We start from the raw sequence: 26,822 nt of genomic DNA on the forward strand, positions 1-26,822 counted from the left end.
GCTTTACTTCTTTGAAACATTTTCTAAGAATTCAAACAGAGACTGGCATATGGCTTTTATACATAGGTGCCAAATGTAGGCTTTCAGTGGTAGTGCATTATTACAGTTTGGCATAATGCAGTGTACTCCATTTCCATTTTAGATGGCTATAAGATTTCTTTACAGGGTATATAATGTAGCATATGTCCAGAATATATACTCACTGAATTATTATATCAGAAATGTAAAGAAGCCTATTTCACCTGACAAGGCAGCATTTATATCAGTGCAAGTGTATATAATGCACTAAACCACATGAGCATTGAGGTGAATATGGATCCATAAGGGTAGAATTGCAGGCTTGGGTCTATTTGCACCAGAGTGTCAGGTTACAGTTCTCTGAAAGTTTTATTATGAACTCTCAAAGGGGAGTTGATGTATCAGGAAACTACTTCACCATGTTCTGAAAAAAAAATAATTTAAAATGAACTTATTGCAGGTGCTTCAGTATAGTCTTCTGTGGAGTAAAATGTAAATACAGTAAACTCACATTTTTATAAAATAATTTATTTGGATAAGCCAGTCAGTAGCATGCAGTTAAATGACCAAATATGTTAAATTACATCCAACATTAAACCCATAAGACATCAGAGTACCCCACTTCTGAACAAAATCTGATTGTATATCCATAACTTTGCTATTATGTCAAATGGAAGTGCAGATTTATCCCAGAATAGTAGCTGTATAACCACTTATTTGGTCTGTATGATCTCTAGAAATTCTTTCCTGCTTTATGATTGTCATTTCTTTTTATAGTATTCCCCACATGCTCCTACAGCCTTAATTTTCTCCTTATTTTTGAAGGGAGGCCAAGATTTTATCAAAATTCTTTTAGAGGGTTATGGTCAACACAGGTTATAAAGGATCTATTTCAGTTGATCGAACAACATTGTAGAAACTACATGATCAGCAATGAAGTTCGTCAGTTCTGACTGAGATTTCAGTACACTGGGGATCAGAGAATGTACATTTTTCCCTACAACTGTAGTGCAATCTCTCTGATTAGGTATATATAATTAGTAGAGGGTGTAGGGGGTACAGGGGTTTTTGTCTTGTTTGCTGGTGGTGTTTGTCTTGTTTCCATTGATTGACAAACTGAATTGCTGATCATGTGGCCTCACCCATTTGGATTTCAACAGTGTAATTTGTCAATCAAGTGAAATAGATCTTTTATAAAGGCTTACTGGAAAGCAACTATAATGTTTTCAGTGAAAACACTAGTCCAGTAATAAATGTTATGAAAAAGATGATGTTTGGAAACTTAGCCTCTGTGTTATTTACTTGGTTTGTGTTAATGTAATTGCCCAGCTTGATTATATTAATGCCTTCAACTTCACAGCTGATGGCCTGTATAATTCATAGTTTAACTGATTATAGTCCAGGAGCCAGTCAAAATTCAGACTTCAATGTAATTCAGCAAAGTAAAGGTCCCATCCATGCATCTAATAACTGCTTTGCTTGCTTGATAAAGTTACTCGGTCTAATTTTTGAGACAGCCTATTCTTCAGTTTTACCACTGATGGAATAATAAATGTAGTTCTTGTTTGACATTTGTGAAATGTATATGTTTCTTGTTCTCCCCTTGAATTAACTGTGGTCTGTAACAACTCTATATTATACATTTTCTATGATGAGGAAATAAAGATTATATTGTATACCAGTACTTCCGTGGTGGTGCAGCGGTAGTGTTGTTGCCTCACAGCAAGAGGTTCTCCAGTTCAATTCTCGGTTTGGGTTGGGAGTGCCTTCTGTGTGGAGTCTGCATGTCCTCCCCGCAGTCGAATGGGCGTTCGAAAGAAATGCGTTGAATGGGTGTGCCTTCGTTGAAGGTTGGGCGTGGGGCTGGCAACTCAACACCATAAAAACCAGCTGCCAATCATTAGCGGACCGGAGTTCCGCTGCGGTGACCCCTAACCGGGAAAAGCCGAAAGACAAACAACTCTTCGTGGTGGGATAATTATGTGAAAGTTTTATCAGTAGTTGTCAAAAAGTGTTCAGTATTGCGTTGAGTATAGACATGAAGTCATTTTACCATCTGAGTTTGGTGTAGTGCATTATGCTTGGTTTATGTTTAAGGTAGGTTTGCAGTTTCAGATCCTGTTGTGCAGCACCTGTCCAGAATATATCCTTGCTGAGTTTTTATTAAGTCAAAAATTAAAATCCTGTGTTTGTACTATGTAGTGCGTCATTGTTGTGACTGCGAATGTGACACAATCAAAATGCCATAAATATGCTGAGGGGATAGTTACTGACCTCATCTTCAGCAGTGAGCTACAGTGACATTCCTAAGGGTAGATGATCAGTCTTAAACTTATTTTGTAACTGAACATCATGTTGTCATTGTCTGAAAGCATTTAAAGAAATTGTAAAGGAATACTGATGCAGCATTTTATACAGATGTACTAGTTGTAGAGTTTCACATGCATGTCTGTGTCATAGTCTGGTGCTTGGTTTCCAGTAGGGGTGCATGTTTGACTTCTGCACATGCCTTGCTGTGTCGCAGCAGGTTGAGAAATGAAGTCGTCATTGCATCACAGTTAAGCACAATTAAAAATGGTATATATTTCACTAGACAATGCAGCATTTTTCTGACTGCGCACATGGTATCATTAGAACTGCATATGCTGAAGGGAACTTTCTGATGACAGCACTGTGCTGCACTAAACTTCCGATAGATAGAAGGTAGGGTTTCCAAAGTATTTCACTGTCACAGTCTGGAGAGCTAGTTTCCAGTATATGATTTCATTCTCGGCCTAAGCTTGCACTTTGCGCTTGAAGTATGTTTTCACTGATATATTATTACACCATAAGTGGAAGTCTGTATTTATTTATCCTCAGTAGGTATGATTCCTCCTTATCCAGTTTAGACCTGTATGTAGTAAAGTACATTACATGAAGATAGCTGCGTAAAAACAGTACATTTCAAATAAACTCTAAAAGTACTGTGGTGAATTGTAGAATGGCAATAAATTAAGTATTTTGTTAGAAAACTATGATAATGACACTAACAAACTGATGACATAATACTGTACAATAGGATTATATAGATGATTTGTTTTTCCTTTGTTGTTGTGAAGACACACTTTGCAGACTGTGGAATGCTTTAACTTTTACTCTTTATGGTTGAGACATTCACATTGATATTATTGAGTTTTTGTAGCATACATATGGACTATTTGAAATATTTGTGTTTAATATTCTGTTTCACATGCATGTAAGATTTTCTACCATTTTATGTATCTTAACATGAAATTTAATACATTTGTATGAGTTAAAAAAAAATAAAGTTGTGTTTATATCATTGTACTTGGAGTCACCAACCCAAGTGCATTCTATAGATGAGGATTATGAAATAGTCTGGGAATTGTGAGTATTTCAAATGATTTCCCAGCAGCCACATGAATGAAAAAGTTAGCTTTCAGCTCTTTGTAGAGTAACAAATGTAAATGCTGTCAAAACAGAAATATGTAGTAGCATTGTTGTGATTTCAGTCTTAATCAGAATGTCTCTGTTGTTTTTATTCATATTATGTGTTGTACTTAAAATTGCATTAAAATGATTTTTTTCAATCTGAAGTGTAAGATTAATTTGGTGTTTTGCTAGTAGGAGCCAGTGATATTTCCTAGAAATTTCACGAGAAAATTTCAGTTTTGGAGATGCAGGCATGTATATACAGAGAGAAAAAAAATATAGCCACAAATGCTAGTTTGAGAGCTGTCTTCTGTGTAGTGGTTAGTGGCATTTTTCAGTGCTGGAAGTATCCTTTATATTTCTTGTTTTCATTTTAGTTGTATTAAAATAATGGAAGAAAAAGAGGCCATGGAAGTAGAAGATATACTTCGACTGAATGTCGGAGGCTGTATCTACACAGCTAGGAAGGAATCTCTTTGTCGATTTAAGGATTCCATGCTTGCTGCAATGTTCAGTGGGCGTTTTCCACTGAAGCGTGATGAGTCAGGTAAGTCAGTTACTCAATAGTGGCACAATACACAAATTTGTTGCAAATTAATCTGCTTACAGATAACATGAAACATGACTGAAGTTTTGCTTGCATTAAAGTACTTTCTGTAGAATTAACTCGGAGAATGTAAAGTGCAAGTAACTAAGAAAATACTAATAACTAAAGGAGCTAGTACTACAGAAAGTGGAAGAAACTGTAGCATAGCTAAATTGGGACATTGCAAAACACTCTTTACCAGTTACCAGGGTGCAGAAAACTGGAATAACGTTAAAAGTGTCTGTGTGTGTTTAATTCATCTACATATTTTCTTCGTAACCTGTGTTTGGGTCTACATTCATTAAATAAGAATGTTCGCCTTACCAACATGATTTTTATGTGGTAGTGTAGAAGAATGGGAGAAGTTGTGGGCTTGCTATAGCGTTGTGAAGACTAATGGCTTTTTTATTGACTTGGACCAAGAACTGGTGGATATGATATTCTGTTTGTGATGTCTGCACACTGGACCAGTAATCAAGGAGCCTGAATCCTCACCACTGACACTGGAGAGGGATGTTCACTTGTAATACAAATGGATGCACTCAGTATTTCTAGATGCAGGCTTCCCTGCATTAAGCACAATTTCCCTTAAGAGCACACAGAGAATGCAATCCGCCCGAGGTCTGGATTTTTCTACATCTACACCAGTATACAGACTCCCCTTTTCCTTGAGAATCAGATGCCTCCCTAGCTACCTCCATCAAGCCTTGTAATGTAGGGACTGATGACGCTGTCTCAACTCTATCTCTATGACTTTTTCCAGCTCCTTTTCCACAGGACATCTGATGTCTTCTGACAGCGGTGCCTCACTGTCAGCCTGGGTGCTACCATTCACTTCTGACCTTGCAGTCATCCTGCCCAAGGGAACATCAGTACCTATCAGCAGCTGTGGCTCATCTTTGGGCTCACTGCTGCATGGTAGCTCCCTCCCTGACTTAGCCACATCACCAGTCCTGGCTTTAGGGGTTCCGTCTGTCTAGTTCTCCCCAGGCCACCAAGCCTGACTGTGTCACTGTATGCACACAAGGTACTGCATTACCAGAACCATTCCCTGTCAAGACATCTGCAGGGATATCCTTAAAAACACACATTTTCTTCAGTCTCCAAACACTGCAGTCTGTCTGCTGATTCTAACTCCAAATATTTGGCCTCGGGTTCAAGTTTCTTTAACTCTAGATGGACTTTTAAATCCTCTGAGAAAAAGGTTAACTGTCCAGTTTCTGAGGGCTGCACATCCCCATCACCAGACTGGTTATCCTCCTCGTTGCTGGTCTGGGCTACAGCTGCGACTAAGGCTGAAATAATTTATTTCCTCTTTAGTCAGGTTGGCATGTACCCGTCCTTTGGCTTTGCACACCTTGGCCAACTAGTTTTTTTGTCAGCTTGCCATAATCCTCTGCTGACATGTTTGCATGCTTTCCCTGACTAAACTAAACTAACAAAAACTGTTATGAAAATGAAACTCTGTATGTTTTACCTTGTAGCTGCTGAGAGTACACACACCTTCAGTGACAACTGCCTACAGGGTAATGAAGTTCAATTAGTATCCCACTGCTGCCTCCAGTATGTGACTTCCCTCCTCTGGGCCACTAATCAAGGAGCCTCAATCCTCATTACTGTCACTGGAGAGGGTGTTCACTTGTTACGAAAAGTGATATATACAGTATTTCCAGAAGCAGCTGTCTGCACCAAACACATTTTTCCCTAAGAGCACACAGGGAGCACACTCAGTCCTGGGGTTGGGCCCCCCCCCCTCCAGGCCCCAAATAAGACTGTCCACTGACACAGCTGTAGAGATGGTCCTCAGCTGAGTGTTCCAAGCCATGTCCTCTACCACACTCTATGTGAAACCAGTGCTCTTTGCCCCTGCTCCAAGTAGCTGACACGCACACACTTTGAGATTTGATTTTCACATACACACTCCTAGGAAAGGCTGGCACAGGTTTGTCAGCTACACCCCCTCAGCCCAGACTATAAGGTAGATACTGCGACCAGAACACTCCAAAGCCAGCTACTCTTAAGTCTTTTACAACGGTGTCCAATTATACTTAGTAAAATGAACACTTATACAAATGTTGGTGTTTGACCAATGCAGCAAGGCTTTCAGGAGTGGCCACAGTGTCACCAAATAAATATAAGTACTCTCGACGATTACAATATTCTCTAAAAGACCAGCCACAATGAAAAGTTTAAATATGTTTAATAATAAAAAGAACATGAAAATACTGAATATTTATTTACAATAAACACCAGAGTCTGGATGACAGGAAATATTAAAAATAACAGACATGGAAAGGTTCACGTAGATACAGAAAAACAATACTTAACTAATTTCAGTATATTTTCCTGACTGATCTAAAGAATTACTGTCCCCTAGTTCATTACTAGAGCAAGGCAAGATGAAGTGGGTGAGTGATCCTTCTTTGTCAGGTTTCACAAACAGACTGCCCTGAGACTTCTCTCTCATCTAGTATTAAAACATCATTTCAGTGGTGGATTACAGAATGACATCGCATACATCTGGTCATCTGACTCTGGTTCCCACACTACTGACCTGAACCAGAATCTAGCACATATGTGTCATAATACACACACGTGGAGTTTTGCTAAGATGTGTTATAGCATCTGGAAACTGTAAAACCATTTCAAAAACTTCCACCTTACCAGAGTAGCAATTAGTTGACCCCCTAAAGACAATACAGTAGGATTCCTAGTCCTGGTTTTCATAGACATTTTGTCTCTGGCTGCAGTCAGAACTCCAAGATACAGTCTTTATGGCCTAAACCAGGTAATTTAATTTCAGACTATTTTTCAAAGTTAGCTGGACTGAGATTAACCTGTTCTCTTCCAGTATCCTCTATTACAATATATTAATTTCAGCAGTTGAAATTCACCGGTATGTCAGACTGTATTGTTTTTTTTGTCCAGCAGTACCCACTTTTGGTACATTTTAACAGAAGCAGCTTTACAAATAACGTTTTTCAACATAAGCATCTGTACAAATCAGCTTGATATACAAATGACATATAATTCTTTACAAAACTCCAGCTAGCAATGTTGGCATATGTTGCACATGCACTGCCTTACTCACATTGTCACAATACTCACCATAACAGAACTATTTAGGCAGGGTCAAGGCCCACTCTATCAGGGCCTTGGCTTCCTCTATGGCTTTTTGGACAGGGTTGGATTTTGGAAGTATCCTATAAGCTGCTACTAAGTCTTCTGCACATACTTTTACAAAGCACTTTAAGCTTGATTCAATCTCTGGACTCTTCTCCTTCCACCTCCCAAATGTAGTTAGCTATAGGAATCTACCCATGTAGCTAAGGCTGCTGTAGCAGTGGTCAATATAATGAGCGTAGTACAGTTGTGTAAGTTGAATTTAACAGAATATGTTTGAATGATTATAGCTGCAGTAGCTGCTCCCTCCAACTCCCATATTTGTTGATGTGTTTTTTTTATGTGGTTATTTATTTTTTGTTGTTTCTAGTATTGTTCATTCATGTCTCTGTCTCCCTGTTTCTGCTTGCTAGAAAGCTCTGAAGCGCTTCTGCTTGCTAGAAAGCTCTGAAGCGCTTTGTGACTAAGCTTGTCTTTTAGTCAGCTCAGCTTGAGCTGCTTGACAGTTTGGGCATGTGGAAGGTGCCCTGGATCTTTGGAAGCTGGCCTGCTGTTATATCCTTGGCAGGATGTAACCCATAGCTAAGGCTACTACAGCAGTGATCATTCAAATATTTATTCTTATCGTAATTTCAGCTTACACAACTGTACTTTCACCCATATATTGACACTCAGCAGGAGAGCTAAGCATTCACATTCTCTATATTTCTCTTGGTTTTCATTACTTTACATAGGTTCATAGGTTAGTACTAGGCTAACTTCCCTTGCAAGCCATTGTAAGCCTTGCCAATTATCCCTTGTGAGACTCAAACCCTGCACCTTGTATTTATAAGGCAGACATCTTAACCATTAGGCCACCCTCCCAACCCTTCTAGTTCATTGCTGTAATACCAACAGAATACTGCCATTTTCCATGTACTATATGCTACACTGTTTTCTGCTTAATTGCCTCATACCATCAACATCTCATTTTACGGACCATACTTTTACAGAGCCTAACCACTTCATACCGTCTCATCTTATTGACCACACCTCTTCAGTGCCTTACCACCTCATGCAGTCTTATTTTGTTGACCACACTTCTTCATCTACTGCTTTGTTGCAGTGCAAGGCAACATTCAGCATTGGGCAAGGCTTATTACAACGGATGCAGTATTGTCAAAAGTTTTGGCAAGAATTTTAATCCTGAAAATCATATTTTTTAAGAAGCTTGTGTTTGCCCTGAAAAAGGAAATTTTCATCCTTGAAACTGTGAATGTTTAGTAATTTTTATTTCTTAAGATAGTGTAAGCAAAAATAGGCATTTCAAACTTGAGTTCAATAAGTAACATTCATGCACTTTATATCACAATAAGACAGCTCTGCTTGATGACCTCTGTCATTACATCACTGGTTCTTTGGCTGTAGTGGTTTTGTTTTATGGGTGTTTAAAATATGCTGTTTGCATTTCTGGCCTGACAGCAAATTCATATTAGTTTATTGCATGTAAGAGCTGACTGTAAGGTATTCGTGGTTTAACTTTTTTTTTCTTTTTTAGGGGCATGCCTTATAGATCGAGATGGAAAGTTGTTTAAGTACCTGCTAGATTACTTACATGGCAATGTTTTGATTCCTGACACTGAAGAAAGCCGACTTGCCTTACAGGATGAGGCAGATTATTTTGGTATTCCTTATCCGTACAATCTGACTGACCACTTGGCCAATGAGATGGAGACTTACTCTGTACAAACAAATATGGAACTTAGAAAGGTGCGTCTTTGTACATGCGTATTAAAAAAAAATGCTGACTGAATCAGTTTATTGTAAAACATGAATACTGTTCTTGTTAGATTTTTTTTCCAGAATGTGGGCTTAATAAATGTTGTTGTATCTTTTGGCTTTTCCTGGTTAGGGGTCGCCACAGCGGAACTCCGGTCCACTAATGATTGGCACAAGATTTTTACGTACCGAGTTGCCAGCCCTGACGTACAACCTTCAACGATGGTACGCCCATTCACGCATGTCGCCACACAGAAGACGCTTTAGTTGAGAATCGAACAGGACAACGTTTTACTGTGAGGCGACAACGCTACCGCAGCACCACCACCGCAGTATGTGTATGATTATAAAATGTATTTTCCATTCACTATAATTTCTTTGACGTGTCAGTAAAAATACATATTCACTTCTGACAGCCCTAGGGATTTTTGTTTTCACTGTGGTTCTTCTGGGACCCTGTCACTGCATTGAAGAATCGGTTAATTGAACATCATATCGGACAGCATTATATTGAACATGCCATTTGTCAAACTGTTCTTACTGAGATTGCATTATGCAGGGATTTGGAAATTTGCCTTTTCCCACTGTAGTGCGATCTCTGAGTTGGTATATATAATTAGCAGGGTGTGTGGGGAGCACAGCTCCCCACAAGATGGAGTTTCGATGCATGTGATTTCCAGTGAAATGCCATTCGGTGATCCGATTCTTCAGTGAAGTAATATAGACCCGGTGCTTGTGACCTAGGTCAGACCAAGCTAGTGAGCAAGGATGCCAGATGCACAAGATTGGGCTTATAGCATCTTATCAGTCTTGGAAGGAAGGTTATGAAAGGGAAATTTTGCTTTGGAAATACCTTCTTGTGTTGGTCATAATGTCAGCATCCAGCAAGGTATCTAAGCACTGACAATGTGGGAGTTTTGTTGCAGGCATCCATGTAAGTGTGTGGTGTGTATGAAGACCTGGATGTCTGCGTCACAAGGGTAGCCCAATCCATCTATGTAAATAACCCTGGCTGGCTTGGCAGGATTACTGTTTTCTGTTCCATCCTCCCTGGTCTGCAACTCAGTTTGTTAGTAGTCATTTGGCAACAACACGTTATTTTTTACTTTCTGACAGTACTATGCAAATTATAGTACTGTCACAGCATATAATTACTGTACAAAACTCCACAGATCAGTAGGACGTTAAAAAAATTATTATTTTCAGGGCATTTAGTGTTTTGCTTTTAACAGCCTTACATCATCCTTCCTTTTAAAATTAGTTATTTTTAATAAATTTTGTAAAGCTGTCACTTTTCATCTGTTACTTGAGTAAAATGTGATAACTCCATATCCCTTCCCAAGTATACTGTCTGCTACACACATTTCCCTGTGTTCTTGAAATCCAGTCCCAGTATACGCCAAAATTTACAGATGAAGTGTTCCATAGGTTCATAGGCGAGTGCTGGGCAAACTAACACGGAGTCATTAATCAGTATCCTGAGGTTAGAATCAAACCTTGTACCTTTTGCCTAAAAGCTGAATACCTTAACTATTATGCCAAATCCACCCCTATGCCCATCACAATTCTTGCTTATTTTTATTGGGATGCGTGTGTTTTAATACTGCCTTCACTATTGTTTGCGACAAGCGAAAATTATATAGACTTTTTCTTTCATCTAACTTGTCAGTCAGAGTTGGTGTACTACTCCAGTCTGGACAGGTCTTGTGCCTTTGAGGTAAGTTCTGGAAGGAAGCCTAACTATGTAAGTGAACTGATTGACTGTGCCTGGTTCCTGTTTGTGTGTGAGGGAGATGCCTTTGTTACATAATGTAAGCAAATTGAAATGCATTACCATTGGCCATCCTTTTCTCTCCACTTTCCAGCTAGTGTCATTTGCCATGCCCATCACAGCTGAAGAGTCAATTTGCTATTGAGATACTGGAATGGTACATAACCATATGTGGTATTGTTTGTCTTGGGCTGCTGCTGTATGTATGTGTGGGAGGGGATGTGTTGCTGTCTCTGTTATTTTGTGTTTCAAGTTGAAAACACATTACTGGTGGCAGAGTTCGTTTTATCTAATCAGCCTATCAGGATTGCTGTACATTTTGGCAGTTTGGCAGTCTGCTATTTAGTTGCTGTTGATAAGCTGAAATACATAATTTTGAGTTTGACCTTTGTGTGTGTGTTTTTGTTAGGCTTTGATTACTCTGTTTTTACATCTGTTGGTAAAAAAAAGATACAGTGCATTATTATAGGCACTTTTCTGTCCACTGTCTTGGAATTCAGCTTTCTTGTACAACTTCAGTTGGTTAGTCTACCTTTGAGTTGCAGATTACAGCTAGATGAAATAGATAGCTGGATGGACTGCTGACTGCCATTGAAGTGTGTGTGTGTGTGTGTGTTTTGGAAGGTACTTTGTCATTTGTTAATAAAAAAAGAAGACGAGAATGCATTATTATCGGCATGCTTTTCTTTGCACAGTGATATCAGCATTATCATACCCACTCCCAAGTGGATAGGCAGTCTGTCTTGGAGTTACTAGTGTTGTTGAGTCATGATAAGTGGGTGATCTGTAGTTTTTCTTTGGCTGGTGTAATTGTCTGTGTCTGTGTGATGCTGTCTTTGTTGATATTTGCAAATGCACTGTTATTGGCAGTTTTTTTTCTGCTAGTCTGTCAGTCAGGACTACTCCTACCGTTCAGCTAGACAGTCAGTTTGCCTTTCACTTACTGTGTGCAAAAGGGGAAGTACATGGATTATTGCTTTTTTGTGTGTGTGTGTGTGTGTGTGTGTGTGTGTGTGTGTGTGTGTGTGTGTGTGTGTATATCCATCCACAACCCCTTTTCCCATTTTTGCACATGGAGTTGGGTGTCACTTCAAATGTCTAGAGCCAAGGTTTACACCTCAGGGTAGCTAGCCCTGCCACAGCTGTTCTGCCATACCACACATGCTTACCCACACTCACATCTATGCCCAAGTTCGTGTCCAGTCCACTTACTGCATGTTTTTGGAATGTGGGAGGAAAGCGGATCACCCAGAGGAAACCCTTGTAAACACAGTGAGTACATGCAGACTCCGCACAGAAGGCATCCCAGTCGAGAATCAAACTGGAGAACCTCTTGCTGTGAGGTGGTAACACTGTCTGTTGTTCTGCTATATATAACATATACACATGCAGAGAAGATAAGTTGCGGTAAGTAGTAAGGGAATTAAGATGAACGCAGGAGAGTTAAAGTAGGTAGCAGTGCTACACTAAGAAACGTATAACATAGACTATACTGCAAGGAGTTGTGGTGGCACATTCAATAATGTAGAAAACAATGGAAAAGGGGCATCAGAGACAGAGAGGAAAGGCAGTGGTGCTGCATGGAGTCGGGGTTGTGGTGGAGGTGAGTGTGGCAGCTGGGGACACCACTGGCTGTGATATTGGTGGTGGTGCAAAAGGCATGGATTGTATTGGGGGTTCTTGTCTGGATGCTACTACATATAAATGTCAAGTAATTGAAGAAAAAAATATGGTTGGGGGAGAAAAGATATAAATACAGTGACAAAATGAAGGTACATCATCAACAGAGTCTGACCACATTACTTGTACTATATTCCAAAAAGTTGTGAAGCTACCTCCCTACTTTAGCAGTGATGTGCCTGCATGCAGTCCCTATGGCAGTTGAACCCACAGTCATCATGACTTGTATAGTTAGTTGCATTGTCCAGTGCACTTTATTTACAGCTTGAGATTCAGCAGCAGTCTGACAAAAGCCTTTATGAAAATGCATAGTAGCTGTTTGTCCCACACTTGCAGAATTAAAGAATAAAAATGACAAAGGCATACAACTCCAGTACAAATATAAATGCAATGAACAAAATAAAAGTTCTATAAATGTTCATTACTTGTATTGTCCAAGGTACTTCATTTACAGGCTAAGCTACAACAGAAGTCTGGCAAAAGCCGTCTGGGCAACATACAGTAATTGTGAGTCATACACTTGCAGAGTGAAAAAAAAATAAGAGATCCAACAAAGGTATTCAGGACATCACTTTTGGGAATTTAGATTAATTATCCACATAGTTAGCAGTGTAATAGTTTGCAAATGGAACAGAAGTGCTCAAAAGTTAGTTGTAATACTAGATTTCATTTGTGCGAAGTGCTGCGTAGAGCTGCTTAGCTCGTGTGTGGCCAGTGCCAGGGAGGGCCCTGGAAGTGGTGTATGAAGTGGATGTACGTGTCAGTTGGAGGAGAGAAACGTGGAAGCTTAGCTTTGCAATATGATGAGCAGTGCCTGCTCTCAGCAGTTGTTCATAGGGATCGGTTGTGCTCTTTGCAACCTGTTGTGTGCAGTAAGAATAGAAAGGAAATGGGATATGGAACTCTTACTTTGAGTGAGGTATGAGCAATTTTTTGACCAGATTAAAAGGTGTAAATGGGGAGTATAGGACAAAAATGAAAGGGGAAAGCAAGTAGAGGGTAGAACATAAAGTGAGTGACTAAGAAATGAGCAGGGTGGCACTGGGAAAGGTGAGGTAAATGTTTTTTGTGGAAACGGTGCTCATTTGTCATGCATAAAGAGAAGGTAAGTTGAGGAGGAATTAAGAAGGTTAGGGAAGATAGCAGGGGATGACAGTCATGACTGACAGGATGTGTGATAACACACAGAGGAGGGGGGACACAATGGAAAAGATGTCAGGAAAACCGAGAGGAGGCAGTGGTGAAGGATGACAGTAGAACCAACAAGAATGAGTAATGACGCCAAAGGGAGGGGAGCACCAGGATGGGGGAGAGGATGGGGTGTCATCCTGTATATCATCACCACTGAGCCCTGCCTCAGATGGCAGAGATGGTGGTGTACTGGGATCCGACTCAATGAGTTGCCAGACATGGTTTTCCATCTGGCCATTTTGGACATCTAACCTCCTGTCGATTATCTTCTTCACAATGTCTACCAGCTGCCAATGGGTGACAAGTGTGCCATCTCCACTGGCAGGGCTACCTGTAGCATTTGGTACAGGTAAGGGTAGGAGGTGTGGGGGTGATTGTGGCAAGCTGGAAACCCAGATGTGCTGGGTGCTTTTGTTGGTGGTGCTGCAGCTAGCCGTGGGGGTCAGACAGGCCTTGCCTGAGGGATAAAGGTGGGTGCAGGTCTTGATACTGCTGCATATAATAGTATAATAAATGGGATGAAACAAAATAAAATAAATAAATGTATGCAACAGTATAGCATCAAAGAAGGTGGGGAAAGAGGAAATACAACTACAATAAAAAAAAAAAAGATAAAAATAAAAAAATAAAGCTTGTTGTATGATTACATTATACCTAATATCCTTGAATGAACAACAGGTGCACTTCCCAGTTTAACATGGTTGTTAGCATAGACAAGTGAGAGGGGGACCTGAACCCACAGCCATCATCACCTGCATTCTGTAACGCTAGGGATTAATGACATGAGCTACCTGGTAAACCAAAAGGGATCTGAAGGACAGTAGGAAACTATATTGGCAAAGATTCTCCATGACACAAATGTCCACCCACCCCAAAATTTTGCTTATACTTTCTTTCCACATCTAATTCTGTAGTTGGTATAATGAGACAGACACTTTGACTGAAAAAATGATCAGAACACACATGGGGGTATTGAACCCACAGGCAATCACAATGTAGAAATACATCCTTAGGATTAATCTTGACCCACTTTTCAAAGTAGTCAAGATATATAAACACACACAGACACACACATGTCATACTGTTACCTTTGCACCATGGATGTTATCACAGAAGTGGTGGTGATTTGTGAAACATATACTTTGTCAAACTTAAACTGTTCTATTAATCTTAAAATATGTGCATTCTGAAGCAATTATACTTGCTCTGTCTTAGGAGTTCCAGTCTCCTCCTGCGCTGCTGGCTGCTCACTGTCATCAGGGACTATGGAGAGAAAAAACTGCACTGTGTATTATCTGTGAATGGCATACACTGGCAGGTTATTTGTGTAGCTAAGAGAAGTGCTACTCACAATACCTAGATGGTGCACTCCATTCTCCCATCAGCCTAGGAGATCAAGATTGCAGTGCCTCGTGTTACTGTAATGATGACGATGCTCTTCCCTCATGAGTGGCATGCCAGTGACATAGCTGACAGCCTGGGCTAAACTATTTCAGGCTGAAGTCTTATATTGAGACCCCTGATGGCCCTGTTTCAGGAGTCTCTGGATGTAATCCTGATGGAGGAAGTATAGAAAAAATGTTAACTCCTCTGTAGATTACCTCTACACCCTAACAGAAGCACTACCCTCTCTTTCCTTGGCCATAGTGTCTCACCTTGAAGAATCACAGGGGCAAAATTGCAGCAAATTAGCATCCAAAACATTTTTCATGTGTGCCATGTGCTGTGCACCAGTGGGAGTCTCATTCACGAGATGGATAGTGGTTTTGGGTGATATAGGTACTATTTCATTGTGGTTCACAGTGGTACTTTAAGTTGTGAAACATGGCAGATCTGTATACCTGTGTATGTCATTAAGAAGGAGACACTACAGCAACTCCATTTATATAAGGTAATAAGTAAAATTTCACCCCTGCCTTGCGGCATGGCCTAGATCTTACATGTGCAGTGCTGCCTGCCAGGCCCCAGGCTTGTGCGCAGAATTGAGGATGACTGAACGGACTGCTTTCTGGGTATGTTTACTGGGCAAGTTGAGCAAATCAGAAACCATAATGAGAAGCATAATTGGCATATTCTTCAGGTAACCATTTGAAATGTCGGGACCCACTAGAGAGAATCTGAAAATACGATGACTGAATGGCTGAAAGAATAGACTTGCGTATACTAAGTCTGAGATACCATTTCTCAGAATATTCCCTTTTCTCCAAGGTATGGCTATCTTGGAATTGGTATATATAAGTCTGAGGGGTGTAGAAGGCTTGCTCCCCACATGAAGGAGTGCATGGGAAGGCTTAGCCTCCCCCTCCCGAAAAAGTTTTAAGGAGAAGAGATATTTTTGAAGTTCACTCTTCTGTTCTTTCTGTATTTTTTACATTTTGAGTGCTGACATTTCAGTAGGGAGCCTAATCTTCATGCCCAGCCAGGTGAATTTGCATAATATGAGCACAATGGTAAGTAGAGAGAGTTGTCTTGCTATAGGATGATACTTAAACTGGCAAGTTCGGAACCTGCACCTGCTAAAATTCAGAGGAATTGTTAAGGGAAAAGTAAAGATCTGCTCGTATATGGTAAGTGCTACTGTTTACAAGTCCATTTTGTCAAGTATGGCTGCCTTTAACTGCTTTTGAACTTATTGACATAAAAAACTGGTTTCTCACCACTTGTACTTGTTTTGAGAAGGTGTAGGGAGGGAGAATTGCAAGAGTGAAACTGTCATTGGTCTGAAGCGTTGTGTATTGGGGAAACACACTCATCAGCAAGTGCTGTGATCATAGTTCCAACACATTCCTGTTGAGCTTTTGAAACCACTTTCCGTAAAAAAAAAAAAAAAATATATATATATATACGTTACATGTCATTTACAAAACTTTTTTAACCCTGAAAAAAACAGTAATGTCACATTTATTATTTGCAGTGATGTAGCATTATTTTGTGGGGAACATTTACTCAGTAAACTCCTGTACCCTGGCATTCATTGAAGAATGTGGGTACAGGTATACAACTGTCAGGTACACAAGTATGTTGGCAAGGGGGAGACTGGTGGTATAGAGATTTTGCTGGGCTGCCCCATTACAAGACTGGTAATTCCACTTTTTTGTATAACTACAGAACATGTTAAAACATATACACACACACACACACACACACACACACACACACACACACACACACACACTTGGGACTCTGGTGAAAATTTGACCTGTAACCCAAGATTCACTGATACAAAGAATGAGGTGCTACACAAGGCCGTCCACCTTTGTAAATGATGGCTCTTTAGCCTGCATGCTACCACTGACCAGGCCTAATGGGACCATATATGGGAAGATGTGGTACCAGCTGTTAATGCTGTTTGTCACCATGACCACAGTTATGAGATGGTGACACTGACATGATGTATGTTTCCAAACTACATCTGACATGGGAAGGTGAGGCAACCCATGTGGGGGTCATTAAGTGAACTGCCTCTCATGGATACTGAGGAGTTTTTGGCCAGTCTTACTTTCTGGTACTTGATGTTTGGGTAAGGATGAACCGACATGATGCAGTCTGCCCCAGGTATGTTGACATCTTTCTTTGTAAAACTACATGCAAGTCTTCTGCACCCTTTAGTCACTGTCCAAATTATTATAGCAGTCTGATTTATGGTTTACAGGACCATCAAGGAATCCCCTTCCACAGCCATCTGCACAAGGTTTGCAAATCAAAATATTTCTCTTTTATACTGTTAATATGTGTAAACTGCAGTTTCATTTTATATGTCTGGTGCATGATAATGCCTACACAGGATATTGTGCTTTGGTGTATTCACAGGTGATTCTTTGTCCATCATCAGCACTGTGGAACTACTCCTGTCTGTCTGATGATGTTCTTCATTCCACATTGCTGCAGTCCTAACTATTGGGGTAGTCCGCTGTCCAGTCGGCCTGAATACCAAAGGCGTCGGTCAGGGCGCATTAGACTGATATCCTCAGTCTTTTGCCGCATGGTCCGATGCAGAAGCAATTTTGTGCAGGTTGGCGTTCTGAAAGTTTCTGAAGTCAGAGTTTCAGACCGAATCAAAGTTGGCAGAATATTTTGGTTTTTCTTGCCTCAGTATTTAACCGGATGTCAGAAAAAGTGAATAACTGTATTTCTTGTGGGAAACAGATACCTCATAGGGATTACCATACTTTGTGTATACCTTGTTTAGGGCCTGAGCACGGCGTTGTTGGATGCCGCTCTTGTGCTAGATTTAACAAACGCACTATTAAGAGAAGGTTAGACTGTGCCAGGTTAGTGTTTGGGAAGCGTTGTAACTATAAAATGCCGTCGGATGCTAAGCCTAGGGTGGAGGAACCGACAGTCCCAGGCGGTTCTTTGGAAAACTCAGTGGGGAGGTTTTGCCAGGTGTCCCTTTGGAGTCTCAGGGAGAGACTTTACTGTTACAGGATGTATCCTCTCAGGAAGTAGGCCAGGCTGAGGGGGCTTCTCAGGTGGCTGTTCTTCCCTCTCTTCCTAAGGTGGTTAGAGCCTCCCCTTCAGTTTCCAAGGCTTCTTTGAGGGCAGGCCAAGTTTAGCTTCTGTGGGGTTTCTCCTAGTGCTTCAGGATCTTTGCCTAAGAAACATATGCTTAAAATGGCAGAGGATTTGATTACTATGATTAGGGGTTCTATGCCCCCCCTGATAAGAGGCCTAGGGTGGAACCTGAGTTTGAGAGTTTTGAGCAATGCTCGAGGCTTCGGGTCTTGCTGAAGACTTGCAGGAGTACCCTCCTTATTCTGATTCTGATGTGGATGATTCTACTCCTTCTGCTTCTCCTCCTGAGGATTTTTCATTTTCAGAGACTCTGCATTCCATGAGGGAGCATTTTAAATGGGAAGGTCAAGATTTCTCTGATTCCAGGAAAAGGCTTAGGGAATTCTTGTTTTTACCCCAGCATAGGCCTTTAGCTATACCTCCTGTTTTGAATGTGGTGGAAGATGTGTTTGCAGAGGCTTCCCTGAATCCTGATTCTTTGCCTCCTGCCCCAGTTAAACCGGATAGGTATTATAGGGTGCCTGAAGCTCATAAGTATCTTTTTAAGAGTCCTAGGGCAGACAGACCCAGAAACTGTCTCTCAGGGGCCTAAAGGTGTGAAGGCCTCAGTTGTTAAAAATCCTGTCCCTCCTGATAAAGAGGCGAGGGCTTTGGATAGATGGGGAAAGAAAGTGTATACTTCTTCCACTTTAGCCATGAGGGCGTTGAATTGTCAGTTTCACATGTTAAAATATCAGAATTATCTTCTTTCACAGTTGAAATCTAAGGTGGATGCTCTGGCTGAAGGTATTGAGTGTAAAGAGTTGCAAGATTTAGTTCATGTGTCTGAACAGGTGGGTAAACATTCCTTGCAGTGTGGTTTTGATGCTGTGCAGGCCTCCTCCAGGGTGGCTGCCACTGGTTCTGTTCTTCACGCCTGGCTGAGAGATCAGAATTTAGCTGAGCATGTTAAGACAAGGATTTTGGATGCTCCTTTACAGTCTGATGTGTTGTTTGGTTCGCCTGTGGAAGCAGTTTTGAAGAAAATGGAGGACAAGGCTAAGTCTATGCAAACTGTTAAAGATTTTTGCAGGTGCAGCCTCCAAGTTTAGTAGAAATTGGCCTGCTAAGGGATGGACTTATCCTGCCTATGATTCCCAGTCTAGGGGTAGGTCTAGACGTGGTAGGGGCAGAGCTCAGGGTACTTTAGGCCTAGGACAGGAGTTTCCCTGCTCAGACTTCTGGTGAGGGCAGGGGTCAGTCCAGACCCAATGACCTGCCTTTTCAGCTGCCAGTGCGTTCTTGCCTGGCAGCACCTTTGGGAGGAAGGCTGTCTCTTTTCAAAGAAAATTGGGATTTAATTACCCAAGACAGATGGGTTCTGGATATTATTCACCACGGTTACAGGTTTTATTTCCATACCTTGCCTCCTTTCAAAGGCATGCCAGACATTCCTCCTCTTCAAAGAACAGAGGCTCACAAGCAAATTTCTCTGTTGCTCCAAATAGGGGCCATTCAGTCAGTTCCTGTGGAAAGGAGCCTAGGATTTTATTCTCGCCTGTTCCTAGTACCAAAGAAGGGGAACACGTGGAGACCAATTCTGGATTTATCTATCCTCAACACTTATCTGGACATTCCCAAGTTCAAAATGTTGGCGTTACAACAGCTTTTACCTCTGCTGGGCAAAGATCACTGGATGGTAACTTTAGATCTCAAGGAAGCTTACCTTCATGTGCCAATAAGACTAAGTTGCAGGAAGTATCTGCGTTTTCGAGCTGGAAATTCTCATTATCAGTTCTCTGCATTGCCCTTTGGCTTATCTACTGCCCAGAGTATTCACAAAGGTTCTGGCTCCAGTGATAGCTTACTTCAGGCTAAAAGGAATCCAAATCTATCCTTACTTGGACGACTGCCTGATTCTGGCTCAAGAAAAAAGATCTTCTACAGCATCTGGAATATGTCATAGCAGTGCTAAGATGCCTAGGGTATTCTGTGGACGAAATAAAGTCCAGTCTAGTACCCTCTCAAGACATGTGCTTTCTGGGTGTGAGACTGAATACAGCAGCCCAGATGGCCTTTATAACCCCGGACAAACAAAAGAATCTTTCCAGTTACTTCCATCATCTATCTCTTCAGTCCGGGCTGACTGCAAGGACAGTCCTTCAAGCCTTAGGGTTCATGGCATCTTGTATTCTGGTGCTTCCCAATGCCAAACTGCATATGAGGAAGCTACAATGGTATCTCAAAAATCTGTGGACACAGCACTGCCAGGATTTGGACACTGTCATTCAAATAATACCTTGCATTCAAAAGGAATTTTTGTGGTGGGCTCAGGAATGTCACCTAAACAAGGGACTCTCTGTGACCCGGCCAGAGGCAAGTCAGATTCTAACGACAGATGCCTCAGATATTGCTTGGGGAGCTCATCTAAATGGAAAGTGGATACAAGACAAGTGGCCTGCCAGACTACAGCATCTACATATCAACATGAAAGAGATGTTAGCAGTTCAGTTTGCATTAATTGCTTTCAAGGAGTTACTTCTTCCAGGGCAGGTGTTGATTCTAACAGACAACACAACTGTCATGTGGTACATCAACAAACAAGGGGAACACATTCTTACCCATTGTGCAGACAAGCAATGATTTTATGGGAGACTGCGCTCAGTCTGCAACTAACTCTTCAGGCAAGGTTTCTGCCGGAGCACAGAACTCCTTAGCAGATGTATTCAGCACACAAATCATGGATCCCCAGAAACTGGATCTTCATGTATTTCAAAATTGACAGTGTCATGGGAACTCCAGACATAGATCTGTTCGCTTCTCCACTAAACCACCAGCTGCCAAAGTTTTGCGATTTCATCACACAGCTTGGAAAGTGGATGCTCTTTCTTTCAGTTGGAAAAATCTTCATGTGTATGCCTTTCCACCTCTGCCTCTTCTTCCAAAGGTGCTTCTAAAGGTCAGACAAGACAAGCCAAGGATGATTTTAATAGCTCCAGATTGGCCTCGGCAGCACTGGTACCCATTACTGAGGAGTCTGGTAAGGAAGCCTCCATGGCCTTTACCCTTGATTCCACACCTGTTGTCTCAGAGGACGGTCATCTGCTCAATGTCAAGCTTCACTCTCTACATCTAACAGCCTGGCATATTCTGTTTTGAAAGACAGCAGGTCTCAGCTTCCTCAACAAGTTTTAAATGTGATTATGGAAGCCAGAAGACCTAGTACAAGGAAAGTGTGCAGAAAAATGGAAGAGATTTTTGTTTTGGAGTGCAGCAAACAATTTGGAGATTACTGAGCCAAATTTGAGTGTGGCTCTTCAATATCTTACTGAGTTACTGGACAAAGGTTTGTCTTTCTCTTCCATTAAGATTCATGCTGCAGTAATTTCAGCTCACTATGATTGTGACCCACCATTGTTTTCACATCCTTTGTTCAAGCAATTTCTTAGAGGGGCAAAGAATATAAGACCCCACGTAGAGCTCCTACTCCTGCTTGGGATCTCAATTTTGTGTTGGAGAAACTTACTCTACAACCTTTTGAGCCTGCGGGCTGCTGAATTGAAATACTTGTCATGGAAGACTGCTTTTTTGTTGGCCATTACTTCTGCAAGAAGGGTTTCTGAGTTGCAGGCCCTTATGGCAGTGGTGCCTTTTTTGATTTTTCATAAGGATAGGGTATCTTCACTAATCCTTCCTTTATGCCTAAGGTGGTTTCTAGTGTGGAGTTAAACCAAACTATTCATTTGCCTACCTTTTATGCAGATCCCCAAAATAAAAAAGATTTTGCACACTTTAGATGTACACAGGCTATTGCGTTATTATTTGAGCAGGACTAAGGATTTTAGGCAGTCTCAGCAGTTGTTTGTTTCTTTTGCTTTGAGTTCAAAGGGCAAGCCTGTGTCAAAACAAACTATTTCTAGGTGGATTGGGTGTTGCATTACATTTTGTTATTCCCATCATGGCAAGGAGATTCCAGCTGGGATTAGGCCTCATTCCACTAGGGCTACTGCCACTTCCACAGCATTTCTAAGGGAGGTGGCAACTAAGGATATTTTGGAGGCAGCTACTTGGAGTTCAGTGCATACTTTCTCTAAGCATTATCACCTTCCTCTCTACTCTAAGTCTAGGGCTGGTTTTGCCACAGCTATTTTGCAAGGCATGTTGTCAGTTCCTACTTCCTTATGATTTGCCAGCCTCCCTTACCTCTGCTTTGGGATTCTACCCAATAGTTAGGACTGCAGCAATGTGGAATGAAGAACATAGTACAGTTTTGTACCTACCATAAATGTAGATGTTCGAGGATCCACATTGCTGCAGTCCAACTCCCTCCTTCCCCTCTGTGTTTAGGGGTGGTTGTGTAGGTGAGGTTATATTCTGCTAATTGTCTATATATTGTTAATATATATTTTTTGCTGCAGGTATTTTGGGAGTTTATACTTTTTGTCCTTATCTTTTCAGGGTCTTCTGACATCTGGGGCAAGAAAAGACTGAGGATATGGTCATGCGCATTAGTACCCTGACGTACTGACGTCAGTCTAATGCGCCCTGACCGACGTCAGCCATATACTTTGGTATTCGGGCCGACTGGACAGCGGACTACCCCAATAGTTAGGACTGCAGCAATGTGGATCCTCGAACATCTACATTTATGGTAGGTACAAAACTGTACTTTGTAGTATCTTCAGTCTTTGAAAATGATGGCTGAGATGAGCTGGCACGGTCAGGGAGTACAGAATTTCAGAAGGACAAAGGGAATATGACCGTCACATCTCCTATGCATACAATGGCCACAGCCTGTATACCTGTAGATACTCAGGGTACACACACCACCCAGGAAGGACAGGTTAATTTGGACACTATTAGTCAAGGAAGTCTGGCGACCCCTATAAACACTTGCCATAATCTATCTCTAGCACCCATGGGCAGAGAATTTCACACAGAGCTGGATAATAGTGCTCACTGGAGACATGGTTACTGGCCTGCTCCTGTGGTTGTGGTTGGCGTGTCGGTGGTTGCAGCCCAGCCTATGTGCAGGATCGTTTTGGAGGCACAGGTTAGGACTACCACAGCCATGGCAGATTTAGTGAGGGTGATGCAGGGTGTGCCTGATGACCTGCTAGAGTGCATGCCTTATATGTTTGCTTGTTTGGATTGGCATGGTCACATTTTGGAATGTGGTATTTCCCTTTAGGCTCACCTAGGTCATCAATAAAGCCAGTCCACTGCCATCATGGCGGTGGATGAACAAGATCCCACTTCCACAGCTACATCCAGAAGAGGATGTCTCCATGGTTGTTTCAGTCACTATAGTTGCACATCTTGAAGCAGATGTCATTTGTTATCATGCAGCACACCAGCATTTAGCCAAGGTTGTAATACATGCAGTGGAATTCCTGGTAGAGCCAAGTCTTGTGGGTGGGACTTTGGACCTGTCCAGTACATTGAGCTGCAGTGCAGCAGTTACTGCTTAGACTGTGTCACAGCAAACCCACACTTGCACCACCACAGCCCCTAGTACAATACACACCCACAAATGTATTTCCATTGACACTGGCCCTTCACAAAGATATTTACAGTATAAGCCCCACTCAGCATGGACAAGAAATGCACACAGCAGCATGTTTTACTTTAATAATCCTCAGCAGTCTCATTTTCCTGTGAAAGACATCCCTTCCCTTACCCACCTGCGCAAATGACAAGTGTGCCCTGCAATTTACTTGGGTTGCTTATATCTAATGCATATTGTGACCAGCCTATGTATGGGTAAGCATAGCATGGTGTCGGTTTGGCATGCATCAGTTTTACTTTTTTTGTGTTTGTTTTACTCTTGTCTACTGTGATGTTCATCATATTGATCACTGCTGCAGTAGCCTTAGCTATATGAGTTGTATCCTGCCAAAGATATAACAGCCAGCTACCTTCCAAAGCTTCAGAGGACCTTCCACATGTCCAAATTGTCTGGCAGCTCGAGCTGAGCTGACAGTGCCAAACCCTTCAGAGCTTTGTAGTTGCCAAAGGCTACACTCCTTTTGAGGCTTTTGAGGATCAGTGGTTGGCTTGTGCTGTTCCTTTGCCGGATAGATAAATTCCCTTTGGGGGGAAAAATAACATCCATTCAGTATTTTTTTTTGTTCATTATTAATGCTTTCCTCTTCAGGAAAGTTATTTTAAAGCTAGGAGTCTGTGTTTTAAGACTGTCAAGAGACTGTACTGTACTTCTAAATGTTTTTTTTCTGTCAGTTTAAACGTTTAAAGTAATTGAAAACTATTTTTTTCTTTAAGAAATTGTTTTACTTTGTGGGGCTTGCAGAGTGTGTAAGTGCTTTTTACGGTATTTGTTTGTGAAAAAAAGTGATGTTTAAAGACTTTGTTTTTATCAGCATTTGCTGCTTATTTTCCCAGGAAACCGGTGCCATTTTTGGCTTGACCATGAAACAGTCTGCCTGTCTATCCCACAGCCTGTCCTTCTTCAGCCACAAAAAGAAAAAGTTAAGCAAATAGCCTTTGCTATCACAGCAGGCTAGCAGTTTGCCTCATCTGCAGGTGAATGAGTGTGTCGTGGCCATTAGTTGTACCTCAGACCACTTATCTTTTACTCAAAGTCCCTCTGGTTTAGCACCTACATCTGGTATCGTCCATGGATTAGCCATGTCCTCTGCGGCTGTTGGGTCCCCTTAGTGGGCAAAGGAGAGTCACTTTTATTGGTCCTGGTAGAGGGAACAGGGAAGTCTTCCCTGTATTCTTAGAATGTTGAGCCCATCCTTGGGGAAGCTGCTGCTGTTATTAATAACACTGCTGGTCCCATTTTTTATGTCAAAAGGAAACCGAAAACTAAACTTGTATCTTCAACTCCTCAGATTTCCTTAGACAGGAGTAGTTTACTGGGTCTGGCTCAGGGTTTGAGTCAGGCTATTAATCCATCTTGTATAGTAGTTTGTGTTAAAAGAAAGTGGGATACCTCCATTTCTGAAGAGATTCAAGAGTCTGGACAGAAGGTTGAAGGGACACGTACTGGGTTTTCTCATCAGATTTCTGATTCAGACTCCGTGGAGAGCCCTGTTTCTGACTCTCCCTGTTGGGGGGGTTATCTTTCTGTGCAACTGTTCTAGAATGTGCCATTGTTTTTAGTGGAAGAACACAGGTTTCTCAGTCCCTCAGAAAATATTGTGAGCTATTACAGAAGGAATGTTAAGGGAGGTTGGGTGATTCTGCGCTTCTGGTGGGTGACTTCTGGCACAGCAGTGACAATAAGAGCCTCTTGCATTTACACATTTACTAATGTGGCAGCAACCCCAAACATTCCTTAGCGATTTCCTTAATCTGAGCATAAGTATTTGGCCAAGCTTCAAATATACTGCGGGCGTAGCCCTGTAGCATGGCATTCATATATTTATGAATCACTCTGCCATCTTGTTTTGTCTCATTTGTATATCCCAAGACTGTCATTGTAATAATGTTTCTCATTACCATGTCATTATAAGGCCATTGGCATATACCTCCTGACCTTGCTGCTTGGCCTACCCAACTTAATGGAGCCTGTGTTTCTGAACTCGTATACTCTGATCAGTACGACTCATTTCCCAAACTTGCTTAACATGATATTGACAAATTTTCTGAATCTGGACCTCTGTATATGGAAACATATAGTTATAACTAGCTCCATTCAAAAAGGAAAAAAAGAAACTTCCTCTATAACACATACGTTGAGTCTCTAAACTGTGAATATGTTTCTCATTAAAGTGTACTGCCATTGGGACTGGCTTGCAGTTCGTTTTTATACCCATTAAATGTTCTTGTATTCTACATTTCAGTCTTCTCTTAAGGTTTCCTCTGTATGGAACAATTTGCAGTACAACTTCCATTGTACAAGTAATCTCTCCTATTACTACAGATTTCATTCCAAGTATTCTATCAGAAGTAGAAACCAAATTGCTGCATGTAGTGCAGCCACTTCAAGGGTAGGTACCTGTCATGTATACCTTGTTTTGCTTTTAAAACCATTTCTTGTCAGAGTATCAGCCACAACTTCTGTCTGTATTTGCGGGAATTAAAACATGGTTCTGCCATAGTAGACCCCACTTGTTTAACCTATTTCCTCTGGTGAGATTTTATTGATTCACAAAATAAAGCTCATTTCTGTATTCAATGATATTTCTTTTTCTTTAAAATTTTACCATATGGCAAAGAGGCCATTAAATGAGGGTGAACATGCCTCCTGTTTATATTTCTGTCACTCCTTTAATTTCTATAGTTGCATTCAAAACAAAGGTAAACATTGCTCTTTTCTTCTCCTTTAAACTTCTTTTTTGCAAGGGCCAGCCCTCTTGCATCCCCTGATATAGAGGAAAAGCCCTCCACGCCCCATGAACTTACATATACCAACTCCGAGAATGTCATACCTCAGAGAAAAGGCAATATTTTGGGAAATGGCCATCTTGAGTTTGGTATATGTAAGTCTACCTTTTTGGCCAATATCTCCATGTTTCAGGACTCACTCTAGCGTGTCATGACATTTCAAATGGTCATTGGCTAACCTCTTCTGTGGAGACCCAGATAAGTTTCTTTCAGTCCTTAGGGATCACTGTGAACACTGCAAAGTTTCAGTTACAGCAGTTTCTGCTGCTCACTTCATAAGTTGCATCACTCAGCTGTCTTTGAACAGAATCCCATTTTTTCCCAACATTTGGTCTTTCAGCATGCAGTCATAATTTGCTAGATCCCATTTCTGCCATGGAACCATAGAATTGATAGCAGTGGCAACTTGAGAGT

The 26,822-nt window shown here is 41.3% G+C and overlaps 1 protein-coding gene across 1 annotated transcript in view; it reads left to right on the plus strand.

The window, feature by feature from the left end:
• Positions 1-26,822, plus strand: part of KCTD18 (potassium channel tetramerization domain containing 18) — a 290,584-nt gene that overhangs the window by 24,791 nt on the left and 238,971 nt on the right. The window contains exons 2-3 of the mRNA XM_044060631.1: positions 3,828-3,997; positions 8,697-8,908. Of these exons, the coding sequence (XP_043916566.1) occupies positions 3,841-3,997; positions 8,697-8,908 (369 nt within the window). The 5' untranslated portion in view covers positions 3,828-3,840. The remainder of the gene's footprint in view (positions 1-3,827; positions 3,998-8,696; positions 8,909-26,822) is intronic.

Source organism: Protopterus annectens, chromosome 2.part0 (genome assembly GCF_019279795.1).
Source record: "Protopterus annectens isolate FY-2018-M chromosome 2.part0, PAN1.0, whole genome shotgun sequence".
Classification (NCBI taxonomy): Eukaryota; Metazoa; Chordata; order Ceratodontiformes; family Protopteridae; genus Protopterus; species Protopterus annectens.